The sequence below is a fragment of the Ascaphus truei genome, chromosome 7, assembly GCF_040206685.1.
Source record: "Ascaphus truei isolate aAscTru1 chromosome 7, aAscTru1.hap1, whole genome shotgun sequence".
Taxonomy (NCBI): domain Eukaryota; kingdom Metazoa; phylum Chordata; class Amphibia; order Anura; family Ascaphidae; genus Ascaphus; species Ascaphus truei.
The window spans coordinates 51,329,362-51,352,436 of NC_134489.1; the positions used below are offsets into that span (position 1 = coordinate 51,329,362).

The 23,075-nt window shown below is 41.1% G+C and overlaps 1 protein-coding gene across 2 annotated transcripts in view; it reads right to left on the minus strand.

The window, feature by feature from the left end:
• Positions 1–4,376: 4,376 nt before the first annotated feature.
• The window catches only part of GLS (glutaminase), a 133,115-nt gene continuing 114,416 nt past the window's right edge, over positions 4,377–23,075 (minus strand). For both annotated transcript variants that reach the window (XM_075608356.1, XM_075608358.1), the window contains exons 15-18: positions 14,006–14,067; positions 12,892–12,968; positions 11,475–11,538; positions 4,377–10,537 (exon numbers count right to left, since the gene is read on the minus strand). In XM_075608356.1, coding sequence (XP_075464471.1) covers positions 10,381–10,537; positions 11,475–11,538; positions 12,892–12,968; positions 14,006–14,067 — 360 coding nt within the window. In that variant the 3' untranslated portion in view covers positions 4,377–10,380. The remainder of the gene's footprint in view (positions 10,538–11,474; positions 11,539–12,891; positions 12,969–14,005; positions 14,068–23,075) is intronic.

Below are 23,075 nucleotides of genomic sequence, written 5' to 3' on the forward strand. Positions count from 1 at the left end.
CGTACGCAATGGGACCGGAGCATGTATGTAAAGCGAAAATGTACTTAAAGCGAAGCACTACCTTTTCCCACTTATCGATGCATGTACTGTACTGCAATCGTTATAGACGTGCATAACTGATGTAAATAATGCATGTGTAACAGGCTCTATAGTCTCCCTGCTTGCGCACAGCTTCGGTACAGGTAGGGAGCTGGTATTGCTGTTCAGGACGTGATGACATACGCATGCGTGAGCTGCCATTTGCCTATTGGGCGATATGTACTTACTCGCGAGTGTACTTAAAGCGGGGTATGCCTGTAATAGGTTTTATATCCGGTTTAACATATAAGCATACTCCACCTCCTCTTCTATTTGCTTGACCCTTTCGAAAAAGGGAATAACTCTCTAAATTAATTGCCCAGTCCTGAGTTTCATCCCACCATGTTTCAGTAATGCCTATTATATCATACTCCCTTGCAGCTATTAATTCAAGCTCCCCCATTTTATCTGTCAGGCTTCTTGCATTAGCAAGCATGCATAAGGTTTTTTTTAGCCTGTACTATTATCTTATCTTCTCCTTCCTTTCTGCGCCAACTTGGTTTAGTCTTTAGAAGTTTTCTAGTATCTCTATTTACAATGAATGTCTCGCTGCTTGTCATACTCACACTTGCCCCCATTCTACCTCAATAATCCCTTGTTTCCTCATCTATTCTATTTAGTTTATCTGTTTCATTCCCCTCCCCCCTCCATCCTAGTTTAAAACTTGAAATTTGAACCCAAGAGATGGAGTAAGGTGTTAAAAGAAGGTTGTAGGGCAGACCCCTTGGGTACGCCCAAAGAGAAAATGATAGGATATGGAGGTGTTGGCAAACAAGACACAAAATACGATGGGAGAGGCAAGAAGAAATCCAGGATAGAACGGTTACAGATACCAAGAGCATGGAGAATCAGAAAACAAGAGTGGTCCACAGTATCAAAGGCTGCAGAGATGTTGAGTAATATGAGCAGAGTGTAATGACCTTTGTCTTTGGCAGTATGGAGGTCTTCGTTATTTTGGTGAGGGTTGTTGGCGTCAAGTGAGCAGTACGGGAGCCAGATTGTACAGGATCTAGGAGAGAATAGAAAGTAATGGATGGGTGGAGAATTGTAGTTCATGACCAGGTTGTTAGGCTGTAGTGGAGCAGAGGGAGTAGCATCAAAAAACAGTAGATTGATGGAGTGCAGGTCTCTAGAAACAAGGGATAGGTGTAGAAGGGGAGAAGTAAGAGACATGGTCAGAAAGGAAATGAAGAAATTATATATTTTTGGAAGTTTGAATATTTTTTTTTTTACCATGTTCATCCTTGGGTGCGGGCTGCAGTCTGTTGGTGAAGGCCACAAAAAGAAGTTAGGGAGACAAAGCTGGAAGCCCAATGGAGAGAGAGGTCTCATCAACTATGGCAGTTGACGTCCCAGAGGAGAAGAGTAGGGGAGTCAGAGGAGAGAAAGGAGAGCCAGGATTCAAAGTCGGAGAGAAAGACAAGGGATGAGGTAGGTGGGCAAAGATGACCATCACATGGAGAGGGAGAGCAAAAAGCTGGACAGTGTCAGTCTCAAAAGAAGGAAAGAGGGAGGTATAGGAAGGATTCTGTAACGACAGGTTGAGAAGATGAGCCTCCTGCCTCCGCCCCAAGTCGGACTGAGTGAGCCAAGCCTCAATTACAGCAAAGGAGCCGATTAAGCGGAAAATAACTCATATACAGAAACTTATTAGAAAGAGAGCGTGCATTCCACAGGGTACAGGAGGGAGGTTGACGGGATGGGTATGAGTTAGAGGGGTTTATACCACGAGGAGTACTGGTTGGATATGATGAGCAAGGACGATCACATGTAGAAATCAGACTGGAGCCAGAATTCTGAGAAATATTCCGAGACACATGGAAAAGTGAATGTGTGAGGATTTGTGTTGGTGTGTTTTACTGCAGGGTGTATTGTGGAGTGCAGTGAAAGATCACAGATAGGCAGTGGTGAAAGTAAGCTGGTACACAGTACCGGTAAAACAATAAGTGCCAGTACTATGTACCGGTATGAATTATTGGGGATCTAAAATGAAAGATAACCAACATCTCTCTCCGTATCTGCCCAACAGAAGCCTGCTTGGTTGGTGACATGGACGTCCTAATATGGATATATCCAAAATTAGAGTATCCTACGTCAAGCCAGAGCCGGCTCTGCGGGGAGAAATGCAGAGACAGGCAGACAGCAGGGAAACAGAGAGGCACAGAGATATCAGGGAAAGAGACAGGGTTAGTTAGAAGCAGGGCTGCCGACGGGATGAGAGCCTGTCCTGGGCCTGGCCGGTTGGAGCTGGAAATTGGGTGTGGCCAGAGGTCAGGTCCAACTTCTGTTTGTGGATGCAGAGCTCCAGTTTTCCCAAGCTGCTGTGGGCCTCTCTCCTGCCTCGCTCTCCTGCACGTGTGCGTGCCGGAAGCTGGGTACAACTTCCCCAAAGTGTGTGTCTGCACATTATTGTTTGTATTTTGTGTGGGGGGACTATTATTGTGAGGGGGTATTATGTGTATTATGGGGGGGGTAATTATTGTGGGTATTGTGTGTGGGGGGGGGTAATGGTATGGGTATCGCAGGGGATTGTGTAGAACTGTAATTGTGTGTGTTGCTAGGGGGAGGGGAGTATGTGTGTGAGGAGGGGGTGATTGAGTGAAAGGTCATTGAGTCATAGCGATGGGGTGTAAGAGGGGGCAGGTGGGGGTGAGAGTGGAAGAGTGAGGGGAACAGGGAGTAAGGAAGAGACTGGGTAAGAGTAAGACAGAAGGGCGGGGAGAGAAGTACATGGGGTGAGGGAGACTAGAGGGGGTAAGAGTGAAGAAGTGTCAGAGGTGGGGAGTCACAAGGCCATCTAAGGGGGCCTGGGAGAGACGTGAAGTGGAGAAGGAAGGAGGGAAAGCTATATGAATGGCGTTAGAGGAATAATGCAGCTGGTAGAAAGAAGTGTAGTTTGGAAAGATGCGAGGTAACAGCAAATATAAATAGCAGGTAAGGCATGATGGTAGTACTACTGCTAGTTTAGTGTTGAGGTGGGTGAGGATAGGGCACTGAAAACTAAGTTAGGATAAAGATGTGAGAAATTAAAAATATGCATAGAGAGGTGCTGCAGAGTAAAGAGTGCTGTGACTTCTTGAGTCTGTGATAGATGTCCTCCTTTCCAGTGAATTTCAACTCCAGAATCCAGGGCAACTAGGTATGCAGTAGTCCACTTATTGTTTTGTGTCTGTTCAACTGCTTGTAAAACCCCACATTGTATACAACTTAAAATGAGCCACTTTAAGGCAGGCTGCTTACCCCTGCACAGTGTGGCTGCCGGGGCAAGCAGCCTACATTTAAAAAGACCTGACCACAATCACAACTCTGCCCCAACACGGGTCAATTAACACATGAGGCACAGAAGACAAGTGAGTTGCAGACAAGAGTTAAGATTGCATACTGTACCTTATGTATTAATGTTTAGTAAAATGTCTCACATTTGTCTGCCATAAGACCCCAACTGCTATTAAAAAATAAAATAAAAATGAAGGCAGAGAGTAGGGTCCTGTGTTAGCCATAGGAACAATGTACTAAAAACAAAGTAGGGTGCAAAATATACAATTAATGGCCAACATATATATTTTTGGGGGGCTAAAGGTAATTTTTCAGTAGTAAGAAACACTGGTCACAGATATAATACTCTATAGTGCTGGTGTCCTGTAATAGTGGTCTGTTAGTACATCCCACAACGTAGGCTCATTCTACCTGGTCAGTGTCAAAAATGTCCTAGAAACTTTCCACTTGGAGATGTGATGTGTTTAGCAACATTATGGATATTTTTGCGCTATATCACTATGTGGCTGTGGGAAAATCACTTATTTCTTGTACCTCAAATATTGTTAGAATGTGTAGCCTACTGTAAGGAATAACCCAAAAAATCAGTGTCAGTCGTTTAGCTTGGAACCATTGACCCATATATCCCACCTATTGGTTATTGCAGTCAAGTGGCTGCATTTGCTACAGTACGTAGATGAATCTAAAATAATTGCTCCGACATCTAATTGATAAGATGGTATCTGAACAAACAATGTACTTATATTACAAACACACATTACGGTCAGTGGTTCTATGACTGCTGTGCGCAGACAATATAAATGACACTGGCCATCTCAGTTCTGTAATAGTGCATCATCACATCCTGTACTAAAATAACATTGCTAATGTCTGCAGTGCCATCATTACAAAGTGCATAATTGAAACTATTAATCCTGCCATTTCCCCATCGACAACTATTTAATCAATGTGTAGAGAACAATAATGATAACTCATGAAATTTATTTTTGTTTAAGGTGATTAAAAAAAAAAGTCCCAAAGCATTGGTTTTAACATCTCTTTATTAAGCAATAAAGCAACACTAGGTTGAAATGGATTTAAAATAAATATTTTGCATTGTCACTGCTCAATTCTTCTTGTTTCGATTGAAATTAAAGCTCTGTGAGCAAATACATTCAGCACTGTCTATACCCTCAGGGAAGGGAGTTTTAATTCACCCAGTGAGCCGATTAGATACAATTACTGATTGTACAATATGAATAGAAGAATAGTGGGAGTTAATGTTATTTAAGCACACCACAGTTCTAAATAATAAGTCAATAAGAAACATCAGAACTAGTTTGCAACACGAGTAACATATTTAAATAGCTATCATATATAGCTGATGTGATAAATGTCAAATCACTGAAGAATTTGTGTGCATGGTACAGCATTTACAACTAAACTTTAATCCAAACAAGTGATAACGTCCTTCAAATGCTATTAAGGTAAGAAATGTATAAGCGCTGTTTATACATTGTGTTATGTACAAACAACATTGAACTCATGGAACTACTGTAGATCTCAAAATACATTATTGAAAAACTAAATTGAACAGAGATCACAGAAATAGAAAACCATAGTTTCACAGCGTCTTAAACCCTTAATTCCAGAGGGGCCTAAAGTTAATTTCGAATGCCCCCAACTATTTCTTAGAAAACAAGCATTTGTGCCATCATGTATCTGGTATGTCAATCAGGCGCCAGGGCTCATAGCATTCAGTACTAGAAGCACGGTAAAAGGTTAAAGCAGCAGTCCGTGCCCTGGATCATGAGATATACAGTAACTTTATTTTCTCCACCGGGGATTGTATTCACAATATAGCCGCCCAGGTTTGTCTAGCTCTGGTGGCCGATAAATCATAGTGAGATTATGTTGTGACTTTACATTCGTGACCCATATTTGTAGTTGTGTGTGTCACACCACAACAACAACAACAAACTATGAATATCTAGGGAGTCGGAAGGTCCCCTGAGGTCAGGGGAACGTAGATACACTCCAAATGACCACCAGGTTTACATACAAAAAGAAAATGGTAACTGCTGCCTTAAAAGAGATATTTCTGGGCATACATAAATTACCTATTATGTGACATTTTACTCCTTTACCAGATGATGGACAAAGATTACACTTTTTTGGTTAGGTATTTGGCCAGCTGTAGCGAAGTGGGGCTGCAGTGTACAACACCCATCAGCAAAGGGGTAAAACAAGATAAAACTCTTGGTTAGCTGCAGATCTTGCCCATAAAATAATGTGATAATAATAACCCTAATCTTAATAAAAACCACATTCCAGACTCGACTTGTGCTGTGAACATGAGGACTACAAGTGCCATTGTACTTTGGTTATCATGTATTGTTTTTGTTTTAATAGTTTTCTTTCTCCTGCATATACCATGATCTGAAACACATTGAGACTCGGGAACTACATAAATGATGCATCTCGTGTTTAGTGGTGCTTAAGTGCTAATCAACAGCGACCTTTTCAGATGTGGCATTAATGTTAAAGGGCTTAAGGGTTATTGGTTGAAATGCCATTGGTAAAAATAGTGGCACTGTGCTTTATTCCAGGACAACATTATCCTATTAGACAAGTGAGCAGAGCCCATTTAACTAATTTCTAATGAATTTTAAATTATACAGGTGAAAACACATCTTTTGACATATTTCTTGTCTTATATTCCCAAACACAGTCAATTCAATATTACTCACTAAGCACAACATAATACATACAAGGAATGCATTGTATTGATCCAAGGATTCATCACTAAAGGATTACAAGGATTGTATTGATCACTAAATGGGAATGGGATTCTGAATATAAAAATGGAAGTAAGATATCACCTTAAGTAATAGTGCGAGTTCCTTATTCAATTTCTCTACAAGTAAGGCTGCATTGACTATATATTACTCACGATAAAGAGGCCATTTCTGCCTGGCTCTAGCACTCATAAGCCCACAGGAAAACCCAAACGATTAGACCTACCAAAAACCTAAAAAAAATGTATTATTATTACAGTAAGTTAGCGCATTTTTATGGTAATGCATGCTACACAACTTTGAGTAAACATCACAATCATCTAGGAATCAGGACACATGGCTTGTGTTTATACTTTCCACCATTTACATTTATATTTCAAATCTGCAGGTGTGTATGAGCTAAAATGACATCTGTTTTAGTACACACTTTATTTGGAAATCAGTTGACTTTTTCCCCATACAGTTTTTCTTTGAGGACCACTGCAGAGATTCGACCACTGCAGAGATTCGTCTGACCTGAGGCAGCAATAAAGACAGCATAATAAATAGCTATATTGAAACTTTGCATTAACAACCATCTTAAATAAGCTTCATGAATAGGATTTTACATCTATTTTCTGCAAAGGTAGAAAGCAGCTGAGAGGCTTTTTCATTAAAGTCCACTTACTGCAATAGCGCTGTAAAAGCAACAGATTAATGCAAAAGATTAATGCAAAACATCCTATTCTAAAAAGAAACGCCTGCATTTGCACACATTTTGCAAGTAGTCTTTCATAAATAAGCAGCCACAGTTTAACAAAATATTTTTTGAAGTGTTATTGATCCTTTAAATCCACTCCCATTTTTACACACAGGACTTTCAAAATGAAATACTGTCAACAGTTACATTCTTCTTTGATCAAAATAAATTCCTGATAAGACTCTCACATACTTTAAATTACTAACCAAACCTATTAAAAATCTTAATCTGTATTTCCTTCACTTTTATGTCATATGTACACATTGCACAGCAAACACATACAACAGTATAAACACATACTGGAAATTCCAAGCCTCATTGGGACTATGGAGGTACTAATTATATATCCGCCAAATCAGCTGTTTGGACCTTTTGGCCAAAAATCCTCATTAAAGTCAATGGGGATTTTCAGCTAAAAATGGCAGAAAACAGCTGCTTCAGTTGACATACAGTAGAATAAGGCCCTATGACCCCTTTTTCATAAGCTGTGAAGCTAGCTTCTGTCAGGGAAGTTAATGAAATGAATGGGGCTCAAAGCTACCCTCTTACAAAGTCAGGCTGCTTCACAGCATAGACTACAGATCAAATTCTCCTGGCTGCAAACTCCTACAAACTTGGGGCAAAAGATCAAATCAGACAGGTCTACAGGCACAGATTTTCCACAAGTCTAACTGGTATGGAGTTAGGCTCACTGACTTTAGCATCAACAGTCTCATAGACGTTAATGAAAACTAACTGATAATATCAGTGTTTTCCATTAATGGATTATTTTTTGGTACAGAATCACTAAATCTAATTGACTTTGGTCCTATGAGAGAGATCTCGATATAACAGGATATGTACTAAGATGACGCAATTTGGTCCAAAACATGAACAAAAACTTTAATTTGCATCAATTTGTGCTGGAGGCAAATGTATCAAACAGGTTCATCTTGTTTTCTACCTTAGACCAGGACTTCTTGGCCTATATTATGTGCAGGAGGATGCACTTTGGGATCACACTCCATACAAGGGACATCACAAAAGGGCGGTGGTTATGTTAAACTGGGTACGGGTTTTCCGGTCTGACACACTTTGCATATTGACATTTGCTCCACAAGGAAATGGTCCACTCTGGCATCCTGAAGTGTAGGCGGATAACTGACCGAGTAAATCGCTCTTTTCTTTATTTCTATACTTATTTGTGACTTTATGAAAGGACTGTACTCTTTAAAACATAAGAATAAAATCACTAGCAGGTGATTTCACACAAGCTCATTTCAAACTTCATTTACATATTGGGATATTGCCATTGGGTGGAAAACAGCATCAATGCAAAGACATTGCACATCACTAAGCTACTTTTCCAGTTGGAAATGCAGTGTTGGAGTGTTAAATTACAGGAGTGTACTTCCAGCTTCCATGTACTGTATTAATGTCACAAAGCAACAATCCAGTGTGTGTGTTTGTGTATATGTACATATATATATATACATACATGTAGAGGTATCAATACCGTGTTAGCCGAGCTTCAATAATCAAATAATAAAAAAAAAAATAGACGATACCGTTCTGTGGCTAACAAAATGCTTATATATATTTATATATATATATATATATATATATATATATATATATATATATATATAATTATAATTTTATTTTTTTTACAGGATTGGAAACCAAGGGCTCCCTTAGCTAAACCCCATTTTTTTCAGGTCAAGGGACCATGCAGTTCCCGAAATATTTAACAGCGAAGTTACTGGCGTTACTTCCTGGTTTCTCCAGGGGATTTAAATGACCATCCAATAGAAAGTCACATCGGATATTGATGCGGCTTCCTTTCGGTTTGCGGAAACCTGCAATATTTGAATGGCAATTTCTTCGTCAGTGAGATCTGGTAACTTCAAGGGGAACTAGGGGGGAGGGTCTCAACTCCGTCTAAGAAATGTAAAATAACAAAATAAAAAAAAACAAAGAGCAACGGGGATTTCTGCTTTAATCCAGATATAATGGACACAATCTATACTAGGAGTGTCCAACTCCAGTCCTCAAGGGCCAACAACAAGTCAGGTTTTCAGGATATCCCTCCTTCAGCTCAGAATGACTGAGCCACCTGTGCCGATGGAGGGATATCCTGACCTGTTCGTGGCCCTTAAGGACTCTAGTTGGCCACTTTATCTATAGCTTTAAAGACATATCTAGCCCAGTAGTTTCCAACCATTTTTTGGTTAAGGAACCCTATCTCTAACAGTGTGTCAGAGATCAGATGCATTGTAAATTCTTCTGTACAGGCACACCCCGCATTAACGTACGCAATGGGACCGGAGCATGTATGTAAAGCGAAAATGTACTTAAAGTGAAGCACTACCTATTTCCCACTTATCGATGCAGGTACTGTACTGCAATCGTCATATACGTGCATAACTGATGTAAATAATGCATTTGTAACAGGCTCTAATGCATTTGTAACAGGCTCTATAGTCTCCCCGCTTGCGCACAGCTTCGGTACAGGTAGGGAGCTGGTATTCCTGTTCAGGCCATACTGACAGGCACATGCGTGAGCTGCCGTTTGCCTATTGGGCGATATGTCCTTACTCGCGAGTGTACTTAAAGCGGGGTACTGTATGCCTGTATTTGGAATAATTTTAAAATTACCTTAAAATTACAGGGAACCCTTTAGGGATGCCTGTGGGAATCAAAGGATTCCTAGGAACCCTGGTGGAAAAACACTGCTACAGTATATCACCTTCCCTAGTTCCTTTTATTACCTCTCCCCAAAATTGTTCCCTGGAGCAAGTGGAGCAAAGCTGCCACAAAACATTGTGATACATTGATGCCAAGAGACGCAGAGTAAACATGACACACTTTGCATCATTTTTGGAGACATGCTCCAGTTTGCAAAGTTTTATAAATATAGTCCAAAAGCTCCATTGCTTTTAATGGAATATTTTCTTTGTGAAATCTGCGGAAAATTGTTGCCCCGTTTTACAGCAGGGAGACTTTGATAGATAACCCACTAAGGACTACATCTGACCTGGGACAAGGCTGCATTTAAACATATCCTCATATTAAAGTCTGGTTCCAGTTACAAGCTGCATCTCACCATTTGATTTGCAAAAGTGCAACAAAAAACGGAATTCTATCCAGCCGTAACGGACACTACAGGATAAAAGCCTAACATCACATAAGCTCTAATGTTTCCCTCTGTGGTTATATGCAGCAATTTCTGTTTTTAGTACACAATACAATGCAGTATAAAGGAGGGCAGATCTATGCAGCATAAATCCCATTAACCCTTCTCTGCCAGAGGGGCCTGCAACGCTTATCTGGCAGTGCAGGGGTTAAGAAGAGTGAGGCTTTGCCCTTGTTGCTTTTCCTCAAATTCGTCCTGAGCTTCCAACATGAAAAGTAACACTGAAACATACGCACTTCATTAAAATATACATCAATATAAGATATAAAATACACACTCTTAAAAGGTTCCTACAACTTAACAAGTGCAAATGTGTGATTTCTGCATGGTTGAGGTTATAACAAGCCATCCAGATTCTTCTGAACCGTCTGATCTTCTTTACCAGGGTTTGGTTCATCCAGTGGTTTATAATTGTTTTGGTATTCTTGTAGGATTTTCACCACATCATGGTGTCCAAAATGCATAGCTTCATCTATAGGAGTATTATTCCATCTGTAACAAAACAAACACTTATTTGGTGCAATCTCTGTAATCCCTCACTCGGTAATCCCTCACTCGGTAATCCGTCACTCGGTAATCCGTCACTCTGTAATCCGTCACTCTTCGTCCACGGTGGCCGCAGCTGCACGTGCTACAAACAAAGTACAGCCCTCTATGGGGTAGGCCCCAGTTGGCGTGTGCGCGCACAAAGCCCGATGAGCAACCGCCTTTGCCAAAAGGCAAGATTTTTGTCTTTTGTCGCGGTGGCCGAGCATTGGCCACGTCACGGTCGCGGTTCAGCCAATGAGGACGATCCATCCTTGTGACATCATCGCCACGCCCCCTCCCCCCCATCACGAGTTGCCTGGAGTCCATCAGGTTGCGCTGATGCAGGGAACAAGCGCCGCCAAGCACCACCCTGTCGCACGTGGGACACGTGCACTGGGGCCCTAGCCTCCTGCTGTAATCTCTCCCGCTAGGAGTGGCCTGTTTTACACCTGTCCAGGGCTTATTTGGAAAGTTCTCCTTTGGTATAAGGAAACCAAAACAGAGTTTTTATCCCCGAACTACATTTACTTTATATCTTATTGTACCGACGGTATGCAGAGACCAAACGAGATTGACTATGCTGGCGAAGCCACTTTTTCAGTAAATCTTGTACAGGCTTTAGTCTGCACAAACCAGAATGTAAATGTATTAATGCCCGAGTTTGTGTAGACTTTGGTTAAAGTCCATACAAAATTAAGAAACGGCACTTAGCAATTAAAAGTTCAGCCAAGTAGGACAACAATGCTTTAAACGTGTGTCGATATTATGTATTCCCATCAAATTATCCACGCCAGATATGTACATTAACATCTTGTTTCATTCCTTCATCCATAAAATGTGCCTCAATGTCTGGGACACGATCCACGATATTAAAGGGAGCAGTGATTGCTCTAGAACTCACCTGTCTTTTGGAAAAGGGTTTACTTTGCAAGCCTCCAGCAGAAAACGTACAACTTCTATGTGACCTATAGCAAACAAGAAGAATATATCAAAAAATCTGTCCATTGGCCTCTGGGTGGTAGGGTGCCCATGACATGCTGTGCTGTCTTGTTTCAAACTCTCCAGGGATCAGCAAAGCGTTAAAAATAATGATACAATGAAGCTTTGCTGGTGTGACCAAATTACCATAGCAACGCCCTACTGTGGAGTCAATACCAGTTATAAATGCTGGGAGTCTGATGTTGGGCAAGGACAGACCTAGCTTGTAAGGAGGTTCTCTTATCCCACTTCCACTGTGCTGCTGCTGTACACTGCTGCAGGGTACACATCATGACAAAAGGCAGGAGTTAAAGGAGCAGTGCCCATCCCTCTTCTTTTTTCTTTACCAACAGGATGCAGGGGACCCCAGTGTTGAACTGCGTTCATTTTCGCTACGGGGTCCCCTGGTATCTGATATACTTATTGGTGTGTGTTACCGGTATTTACGGATTATTTCCATGACGGAAATAATATTTTTATATTCGGATGACGTGGCAGCTTCCTATTGGTCCGTGAAACGTGGGAGACAAACTGCAATTTTGTTTGGGGACTCTATAACGGGCCCTTTCCCTGGTAAGAACCTCTGGAACCAGGGGTCCCAGGATATGAAATTTAACACTGTATGGCTCTGGGGACTCCCTGCTACCCATCTATTAAATATGAGCAGAGGGAACTGCACCTGTAAAGGAGCAGTCATTACAGGCACGCATTTTAAAATAAATATATATTGTATAGGTTTGAAACAAGGGGTCTCTGGAGCTGAACCACGTTGATTTCAGCTGCGGGACCCCCTGCTTCCCTTGATATGTACCTCCGTATGGGGGTGCCAGTAGCAGCCCTGGCTGGGTTCACAATATGCAGGTTTAAAAATCCTGCATCCTGCGGGCCAATTGGAAGCCGTGACATCATCCCGTGGCTTCCTATTGGCCTGCGTGCCCGGGACATTTCATTCAACTGGAGAATGATACCGGCACCCCCTACGGAGGTACGTATCTCAAAGCAGGGGGTCCTCGAAACTGAAATCAACGCAGTTCAGCTCCAAAGAACCCCTGCTTCAAACCTAAATATATTAAAAAAAAAAAGCATAGCCACAAGGACTTCTCCTTTAAGGTACTAGGGAATGTGAGGGTATAGATCAGGAGAAAAAATAATTAAGTTGTAGACATAGAGAAGAGAGCAACAGAGAGTGAATGGGAGGGTTTATGGGATGTGTGGATGGAGACCAGTAGATAGAAGATATTTCATTTCAGAGAGCAAGAAAAAGTATTTGATCAGAGAGAAGGGGAGGTTTATTAATCGGAAGAGGGACAATTAGTAAGAGCCCAAGATAAACCAAATACCTTCTGCTGATGCTACGTGCAAAGCTGTACGAGAATCGTAGTCACGTTGCTCCATATCCATTGCCGACAAAGCAAACCTGAAAATGACACGGTTAGGAGATAACTACATCACGCCTGCAGACCTCTTCTGAAGGCACTGTTGCACCTTTTTGGCTTACTTTATTCTAAGGGGGATAAGTATCAAATGTCACAAACCAGGAACACATTGGGTCATTTTGACTGTGTCAATGTGCGTAAACTGTACAGTATCATGGTGCTCTGTAACTATTTGGCTCCACCAGTGAGCATTTTGGGAAGTGTTTATAGGAGTTAATGTGTGTATGTAAGTGCATTTACTTATATAGCACTATCCAGGTACATGGTGCTTTACAATGTACAACATAATATTATAACACAATGGGAATAAGTGCTTCAGACATAAAACAATAGTAAAAGTAGTCCCTGTCCCAGAGAGCTTACCATCTAAATCAGTGCAATACAGCTCAACCCCGTTATAACGTGATCCGTTACAACGCGAATCCGCTTATAACGCGTTTTAAGCGTGGCTCCCAATTTTTGTATTTATGAATACTTTACAACCCGATTATTGATGTCTTAAATACTTTATTGTACAATGCATACAATTGTACATTATTTCTAACACGATCCGCTTATAAGGTGATATGATTATATAGGTTGATGTGATTCTTTCGACCCCAAGCACAGCGTTATAAGAGGGTTGAGCTGTATTATGAGACACATTAAACTTTATGCCATAATCTGGTGCAGTTTTTCTGTGTGTCAAATACATCCACCAGGTCTGACGCAGCGCCAACCTCTATGCTGGCCCCTCTGACAGCGAAAGGGTTAAGAGGTCTATAAACTTGTATTTGAAAGTGCCACTTACACTGTTGATGCAATATTGGTGCCCGCCACAGGCAGGAAAGGGTTTAAACTGTGATCAATTTAAATAAACAATATCATGGCAATTCATGGACACAAAATAGAAGAGAAGACCATGCATTTTCCACATACAATGGTAACATCATGTGTGAAGTTATATGAAAGTGGAGTATACACCACTTAAAAAACAGACCTCAGCAATGAGAGTGGAGTAGATTCAAATTTGCTTTACCTTCTGAGAGCAGACACATCGCCTGTGTAAGCAGCAAACAGAATGTTTATTACAGATTTCACCTGCAAAAAAAGAAACACATTGTTAACAATCTTCACTTTAATATGGCTTTGTTTCTGTATGATGACTGCTAAATGTCAGTGTTCAATTGCATTAGAAGGTTACCTAATATTATCAACACATGTGTTGTCAACAGCAGTATAATATACATTAAAGCAGTATAATATACATTAAAGCAGTGTTTCGCAACCTTTTTCCCCCCCACAGGGAAACTATTAAGATGCTCCCATGGCTGGGGCATCCTATCATTTTATCAATTGTCATAAGTTCCAATACAACATGATAGTAATAACAAAGGAGAGAGAGGGTAGGTGGTATGATACCTTTTATTGGACCAACAAGTAGTTGATATGTTAAAAGCTTTAAACCTCTCAGGGTCCTTCATCAGGTTCCTGAGGAAGCAAAGAACTTTTGAGAAACTGGTTGAGAAAGACTGTGACATTTGTTTTAGGGAATTCAAACGAGCTGCCGTAGGATGTGACTCTGCATGCGATGCTCTGACCAGCTGATGACGTACAGTAGCTCAGAAGCCGAGCATGGAAGTGGGGACTCCCTGCCAGCGGGAAGCTTCGGAGAAGGGCCGTGCGGTCCAGGACTCGCCGTCTATACCATTTTATCTTCCTGTACTAACTAAATTGTTAGTGCGGATTTGCTATTATTTTATTAGAAAAACCTATTTTTTTTTACACATACATTTCTCTGTGGTACTATAATTGTTGGGGTGAGGATACACCACATCACGTTTGGTCCTAACATTGGTATATACGAGGGCTACATTTCCACTGATCCATTCCGTGAGATCCAGGGGGGACTGAGATAGATGGATACACATCCTTAGAAGAAACTTTTGAGTGCCAGTTATCTTCACTGTACAATGTGAGTTGTGGCATTACCCACCCAAAATACACTACTAATGTATCTATAATCACAAAAGGATGTGCACCCGCACTCAAAAAATTATCTAACCAGAAATACTGCAAAATTGAATATTTTTACGAATACTCATACAAATGAGGTAATGTGCAAAATAAGCATACAGATACCAAAGCAATCAGACATAGTGTGAACAGGGAAAACCACGTGTGAACAGGGGGAAAAAAATAACACAATAATATTAAAAAAAAAAAAAAGTATAATGGGGGGCAATGTCAACATTTCAGGGTAATAAAACCTTTTCTTCGGGCCCATTCCTACATGTAGAACATGTATTACGTCCCTTAATAAGATCAGAGTGATCTAACAAAATAATTTAACCATATCCCATCTGGAGCATCAAAGAGGTATTGCCGATACGTCCGTTTTTAGAAGAGTCCCATTTTTGGTGCTGCACCCTATCTATATTAGGCCAATTGGGCTTAATTATCGATTCAGGTGGTGCTATTTGCCTTGTTTGTTATACACTACTAATGTATCTCTACTGATTCACATACAGATCTTCACGGTGTGTCTTTTTTTCTATTTTATGCACATGATTTCGTGCTCCCTGAACAACGTTACCAAAAGTGTACACAGATTTGTCTGATGTGAAACACATTTTAACTTGTATTTTCTTAAAGTGAGTTCTGGATAAATAGCTTTTTTTTATAAGTTCATAGGACTAGTGGAACCTAAAAATGACAATAGTGTCTCAGTTACATGATTCCTGGAGGTGATAAGGCGCAGCTTTGATTATTCCTACTAATGTTCAGAAATACTGTACATGAAGGCGGTAACTTCTACACATACCGTATCTATATAGACACACGAAGCAAAAAGTGACACACCGAGTGCTCATTTGCATGTCATTGCCCAGAATCCCTGGCTGTGGTGAAAGCATTGCTCACAAGTGGTATTTTTATTTGCGTCTCTGTCTCTCTGTGTGTCTCTCTCTCTCAAACAGCAAATAAAAATACCACTTGTATTTGTGTGTGTGTGTGTGTGTGTGTGTGTGTATGTATATATATATATATATATATATATATATATATATATATATATATATATATATATATATATAAGAAAAACAAAACAGAGAGCGCACGCCCCATAGTGTAACACTGTAACATTTAATGTAGGGAAGAATGGGTGGGGGGATTAAAAACACTCACAATGTGCAAGTTAAAATATAGCAGTATGTGATTTATAATCACCACCAAGGCAGGTACAATCCACAACAAGTAAAGAGTCCAAGAACAGCTGGAATCAGGCTCCCAAACAGCGCTGTCTCTCCGGTATCACTTGAAATCCTCCAATTCAGTAAGGTATCAGAGTAAGGCTGCGTCCATAGAAGGACAAGCAGCGCTGAGGCGTGCGGACGCTCCGCGCTGAGCCCCTGCATCCTCAATGAGGATGCCTTGAGAGGGGGCTCACGCGAGCGTCCGCAGGCGTGCGGAGGCTTTGGAGTTTTCAGCCGAGCGCCAAGCTGTTTTCAGCGCGCTGTCGGCTGAAAACATCCAATCAGCCTTAAGCAGCGTCAACAGCACGGTGCCGTGACGTCGGCGCCGTGACGTTGACGTTAGTGCATCGCGGGCGATTGGCCCAGCGACGTCACTGCCCCGCCTCCAATCACCTCCCCCCGGCTCCCTTCGCGCACGCTGGCTCGCCTGCAAGTCCGTGGAATCGCGCTGACTTAAGCAGGCGAGCCTCAGCGTTAACGCGCATCCGCTCTCCTCACCCCTCTATGGCCCGGGCCTAAGTCTCACTATAGCTCCATGTGCTCCCCGGCCATAAAGGAGCACACAACGTGATGACGTAATGTCGCAAGGTACGTCCCTGACGCGTTTCGTCGCAACAAATGCAACTTTATCAAAGGGAAAGTCCCTGAACAGAAATGGCAGTGTATAAGTACTAAAGTGTCTCGATCGTGATTGGTGGGTGAACTAAGTGAAAGTACCTCCCGAAAAAACAAGCCGTAGCATATTAGAAGTGCAATTTGAACTTTAACCAATTTAAATTTTCCAATTTATATCAAATCTAAGGACAAATATATATATATTTCTAATGGATAAATAAATAATCAAACGGACTCTCTAGTGCAGACACACTGCCATATGATGTGAAAACATAGCACTGTCACATATATTACTATAAATAAGTTATTAAAAAACTATGGAATAAAAGAATAATAAATGAAATACATGACAAACTGTGATTTACCTCAAGTGTTACAATGATTCTATATAAAATATAAAAATATTAAAAAAATTAAATAACAAGAACACCTTGTAATTGACAATTACTATAAAATCAGTATTCATAAAGAATCCCTGTGTATTAACACTTTCATGATATGCAATTTAAAAACAGTTATGGGTTTATATGTATGAAAACAATAGCACATATTCATAAAATACACAGATGGCAAGTATTTAAAGATTCCGGATCCTTATTGTGTATTTTGATAAAATGTCTCGGTAAACTGTGGGTAGTGACACCATTTATCACATTCCTCCTGTGCTCCAGGAATCTGGTACTAAGGGACCGAGTGGTGCGACCTACATATTGGAGGCCGCAACCACATTGTATTAGATAAAGACAAATGCACTAAGGCAATTAATATTGCCCCTTACACTATATCGTTCATCCTTGTGAAGGGAAGCAAACTCCACTGTGATATTTAGATGTTTGCACGTGATGCACCGACCTTTGCCACATCTGTGATTACCAATAAGGCTCACCGAAGTGGCACCGGCAGCTGCAACCGTAGATTTTAGTTTGCTTGGAGCTAGAATGTTTTTAATATTTTTAGCCTTCCTATATACAATGGGAATTTTCTCAGGAATAATATTCCTCAAGTGGGGATCACATTTTAAAATGCTCCAATGGGTATTTAATATACCCTGGATGGATCTGTGGGATTGGTTAAAGGTGGTAATAAACCTTGAAGCCCCATCTACATTTGATGATCCAATTCTTGGAGTACCATAACTAATGTTTTTGTTTTTAATAGTGATACACACAAAAAAACCCGCACAGCTTATGCTAACCACAGGTCAAGTGCTGTTATAATACACCGTTTAATTACGTTTTAACACCCTATTTTTTATTCTTAGTTATTAATAAAGTATTTTAAATTTACAAGTCTACATTTGTTGTGACAGAGTGCTGGAAGACTGGGTCCTTTTTTCTCTCATATGATATGTTTTTAATAGTGCACTTTTTAAGCAGTGATGACCTGTCAGATAACACTACCCTGTTGAAAGAGTCAGAGACCAGGCCGGGGTTATATCCCTTCATCAAAAACTTTTTACGCAGATCTTCGGATTGGCAAGCAAAGTCACTATCCCTGGAACAGTTCCTTTTGAGACGATGAAACTGCCCCAGGGGGATGCTCTTAAGCCACTGTGCATGATGGTTGCTAGAAGCATGAACATAGTTGTTCACTGCAACAGGCTTGAAATGTGTGGTGGTAATGATATTACCTTCTGGATCTGCGGTCAAAACTAGATCCAGAAAAACCACTGATATAGGATTAATGTCAAAAGTAAATTTCAAGCCCATAGCCTTGTGATTGAAGGAAGCCAGGACATTAGAAAAAGCAGTGATATCACCCTCCCAAATAATAATAATATCATCGATGAAACGACCATAGTATACAAGGCCCGCCCCCAGCTCTAAATTGGGCCAAATAGATGTTTCTTCCCAGTATCCCATAAAGAGATTGGCATAGCTGGGGGCAAACCTCGTACCCATGGCCGTTCCACAGATTTGTAGGTAAAATAGATCATCAAAAGAAAAATAATTGTGAGTTAGAATGAACATAATACTTTCTAATAAAAAATCTTTGTGAATAGTGGGAATAGAGGAATCCGTGCTCAGCCAGTAGTCAATGGCCCTGATCCCCCTGGAATGATCTATTGATGTGTACAAGGATGACACGTCACATGTAGCCCATAGATAACTGGGCTTCCATTTGATCTCCGAGATCGAGTCGATGACATGCAGCGTATCCCTAATATGCGACCTGAGCTTGGCTACAAAGGGTTGGAGATAATAATCAACGTATTGGGATAGGCCGGACGTGATCGACCCGATCCCCGAGATAATAGGTCTCCCAGGGGGATCCACCAAAGACTTGTGGACCTTGGGCAAATGATAAAATATAGGGGTGCGGGGGTGATCAGAATAAAGAAATTTGAATTTATGTAATTTATTATTTTTTATGTAATTGTTTGTTCTAGTATGTAATATTATATTATTAATGGTTCTATTATTTTAGGGTATTCAGTATCATTTTTTGCTATTCACATAGACTTTTGTTAATTTATTGGCGCTACTTTCTTTTATATATATATATATATATATATATATATATATAAAGCAACTGTAAATATTACTGTATGTTCATTTGCATGTCTTAGACAGGTCTGCAACCCTGTCTTTCCCCATTGTCACCCAGCATACAGCGCTTCCACTGCAGCAAAGGATTCTGGGAAATGACATGCAAATGAGCACTCAGTGCCACCTTTTGTCTCAAGCTCGTATTACACAAGCCAATCCTCAAGCCAATGCATGCTATTTTAAACACAGCTTTTAAACAGAGGCTGGGATGAGATGTAAAGCCATTAGACCTACTCACATACATGTTTCAACCTTGATGGGTATCGTCAGTGTGAGGCTGGTCTTAATGGCAAAGCAGGTTTGAGACTAGACTAGGTAATCACCACTGTCATTAAGGTTATGGTGGGTAAAAAAAGTGACAAAAACCCTCCACAGTAAAGCATAAAGCAACTGTAAATATTACTGTATGTTCATTTGCATGTCTTAGACAGGTCTGCAACCCTGTCTTTCCCCATTGTCACCCAGCATACAGCGCTTCCACTGCAGCAAGGGATTCTGGGAAATGAAATGCAAATGAGCACTCAGTGCCACCTTTTGTCTCAAGCTCGTATTACACAAGCCAATCCTCAAGCCAATGCATGCTGTTTTAAACACAGCTTTTAAACAGAGGCTGGGATGAGATGCAAAGCCATTAGACCTACTCACATACATTTGTTTTTGTTTTTTTTTGTAGCCCGGGCGGTGAAAAAAAGTGATCCACCTCTGAATCCGTGCTCATGGTCCAGTGAGACCAGGTGCTCAAAACTTGTGACTAAGTCCGCTCCGGAGAGTAGGCCAGTCCGTGCCATAGACAGTTCTCTCCAGCCGAAGCCTTGGAGTCCTGCTGTTACATGACGTCTTCCCCCGAAGAGTCCGACATCCTTCTCGTTCCCTCCTAGTGCAGCTGACGCCGCAGGTGAGTCCAAGACTTTAGGGTGTTCGGCTGACGCCTACTAACCCACCGCAATCTTCCCCCGAAGGGATGGCGACTACTAGCCAGCACTCAGTCTTTGCTCTCCGGAGAGAGGGGTGACGATAACCCAACACGTAACCGAAACAAAATCCATGGTGCGAGTGCTCCAGTGCGCTGTGTGATGCAGTGCAGGAGGTGCTCAAACGAAACAACAAAAATAAGTGTGCACAAGTGCACGCCAGACCCGGAAGCCTGGCGGGTAAAAAAATAGTGGCGAACCCCTCAGCGGAAGGCAATAAGGGGTTTGCATGTCTTAGACAAACCTGCTTTGCCATTAAGACCAGCCTCACACTGATGATACCCATCAAGGTTGAAACATGTATGTGAGTAGGTCTAATGGCTTTGCATCTCATCCCAGCCTCTGTTTAAAAGCTGTGTTTAAAACAGCATGCATTGGCTTGAGGATTGGCTTGTGTAATACGAGCTTGAGACAAAAGGTGGCACTGAGTGCTCATTTGCATGTCATTTCCCAGAATCCCTTGCTGCAGTGGAAGCACTGTATGCTGGGTGACAATGGGGAAAGACAGGGTTGCAGACCTGTCTAAGACATGTAAATGAACATACAGTAATATTTACAGTTGCTTTATGCTTTACTGTGGAGGGTTTTTGTCACTTTTTTTACCCACCATAACCTTAATGACAGTGGTGATTACCTAGTCTAGTCTCAAACCTGCTTTGCCATTAAGACCAGCCTCACACTGATGATACCCATCAAGGTTGAAACATGTATGTGAGTAGGTCTAATGGCTTTGCATCTCATCCCAGCCTGTTTAAAAGCTGTGTTTAAAACAGCATGCATTGGCTTGAGGATTGGCTTGTGTAATACGAGCTTGAGACAAAAGGTGGCACTGAGTGCTCATTTGCATGTCATTTCCCAGAATCCCTTGCTGCAGTTGAAGCGCTGTATGCTGGGTGACAATGGGGAAAGACAGGGTTGCAGACCTGTCTAAGACATGCAAATGAACATACAGTAATATTTACAGTTGCTTTATGCTTTACTGTGGAGGGTTTTTGTCACTTTTTTTACCCACCATAACCTTAATGACAGTAATATATATACTGTATATATATATATATATATATATATATATATATATATAAAAAAATAAATGTTTTTATATATATATATATATACACACACAGTGGCAGGACAGCCTCACGGTAGGGTCACTGCAGCAAGGGATTCTGGGAAATGACACGCAAATGAGCACGTGTCACCTTTTGTCTGAAAAACAATTGTTACATGGAGCCCCTATGGGACCTCTGTAACTGCCGCACCGCCCTCCCACCCATAAAATCTAGCGCCCCCAATTTGCGCACCCCTGGCCTAACATACAATGCGTCCACTGCAGTAAAGGATTCTGGGAAATGACATGCAAATGGGATGTCACTGATCCTATGGACCACAGGACGCGGGATATTTAACCCACCATATTATAAAACCAAGCCAGGGCTCCTACTGGCAGCACCTACGGAGTAAATTATCTCAAATAAACAACGCAGTCTAGCTCCAGATCCCCTGCTTCAATCCTAGTTAAAAAAAAAAAAAATCACTCGGACTACACCTATAAAGGGCATCACATTTATTGGGGGCAACTGCACATGAAATAGAAATAGGAACCTAAACTACTTCTAAAGATACACAGACCGCTATTCTGCTAACTTTACTATGCCGGATTGAGATATTATCAGCTAAGCAACGAAGCAAAGCTCTTCAGAACTAATTTTAGTAAGGTGCATACGTGATTAGAGCTCTGCACACTGTATGGGAGGGAGACTTTTGTTTAATACCCAAAGTGGCCTTCATAGTGTGTATAGAAAAAAATGTAGAGGTACTTCATACCTCCTGGTCACTGATCACACTTCTCATGTGTGCATCGTGCCATTTTTTGTTTTAATGGATGCAGCAGTGGCTTAGCTTTAAGGCAATGTAATTACCTAAGCTGCCAATCGATCCGATCCCCCATGATTGATCAGCGTAGATCCTGCTTCTTTAGGTTCCCAGTATTGCCACCTATTTAAAGAAATGAAGTGCTGTCTTTGTAAATGGTTGCTATAGCAACCCAAGGAAGCTTACTACAGCAGTACTTTAAAACTCATTAAAAATGGCATAACGAGTCAGAAGGGGGGGGGGAGAGGGAATGCAGTATCTAATACTACATAACTGATTTATAAAGCATAAATGTCCTAGGATTTTGATGTAGACCATCTGTGATACAGATACATACATATGTGTAATTAGCAAAAGTACTAGCAAAAAAATGTAAATTCCCTTTGGTTTCAAGTAATTAATACTAATAACAAGGCATGTGCATAACCAGGCGGCTTCAGAGTAAATCAGGATACTGTATAGTGCTCATTTTTTTTTTTAAAACTTATTAGAATTGCTTTAAACCAGGCTGTGCTGAAAAGCTGTGTAATACGGCAGACATATGCTTATAGGGGTCCATGTCAAAATGGATTTGAAGCAAAAGGCGACACTGTGCTCATGTGCATGTAATTTCCCAGAATCCCTGGTTGCAGTTGAAGAACTGTTTGCCAAGAGATAATGGTGAAAAGCAGATTTGCAGGCCTGTCTGAGACATGTGAATGCGCTCACAAATGGTATTTTTATTTGCTATAACAATTTACACACATCAAGGTTTTTTCCAAACCAACATTAATTTTGCAGTGTCTGTTTGGTGAGCCTCTAGATGGCATTAGCTGCCTATATTAATCTCATTTGCCAAATTATGCTTC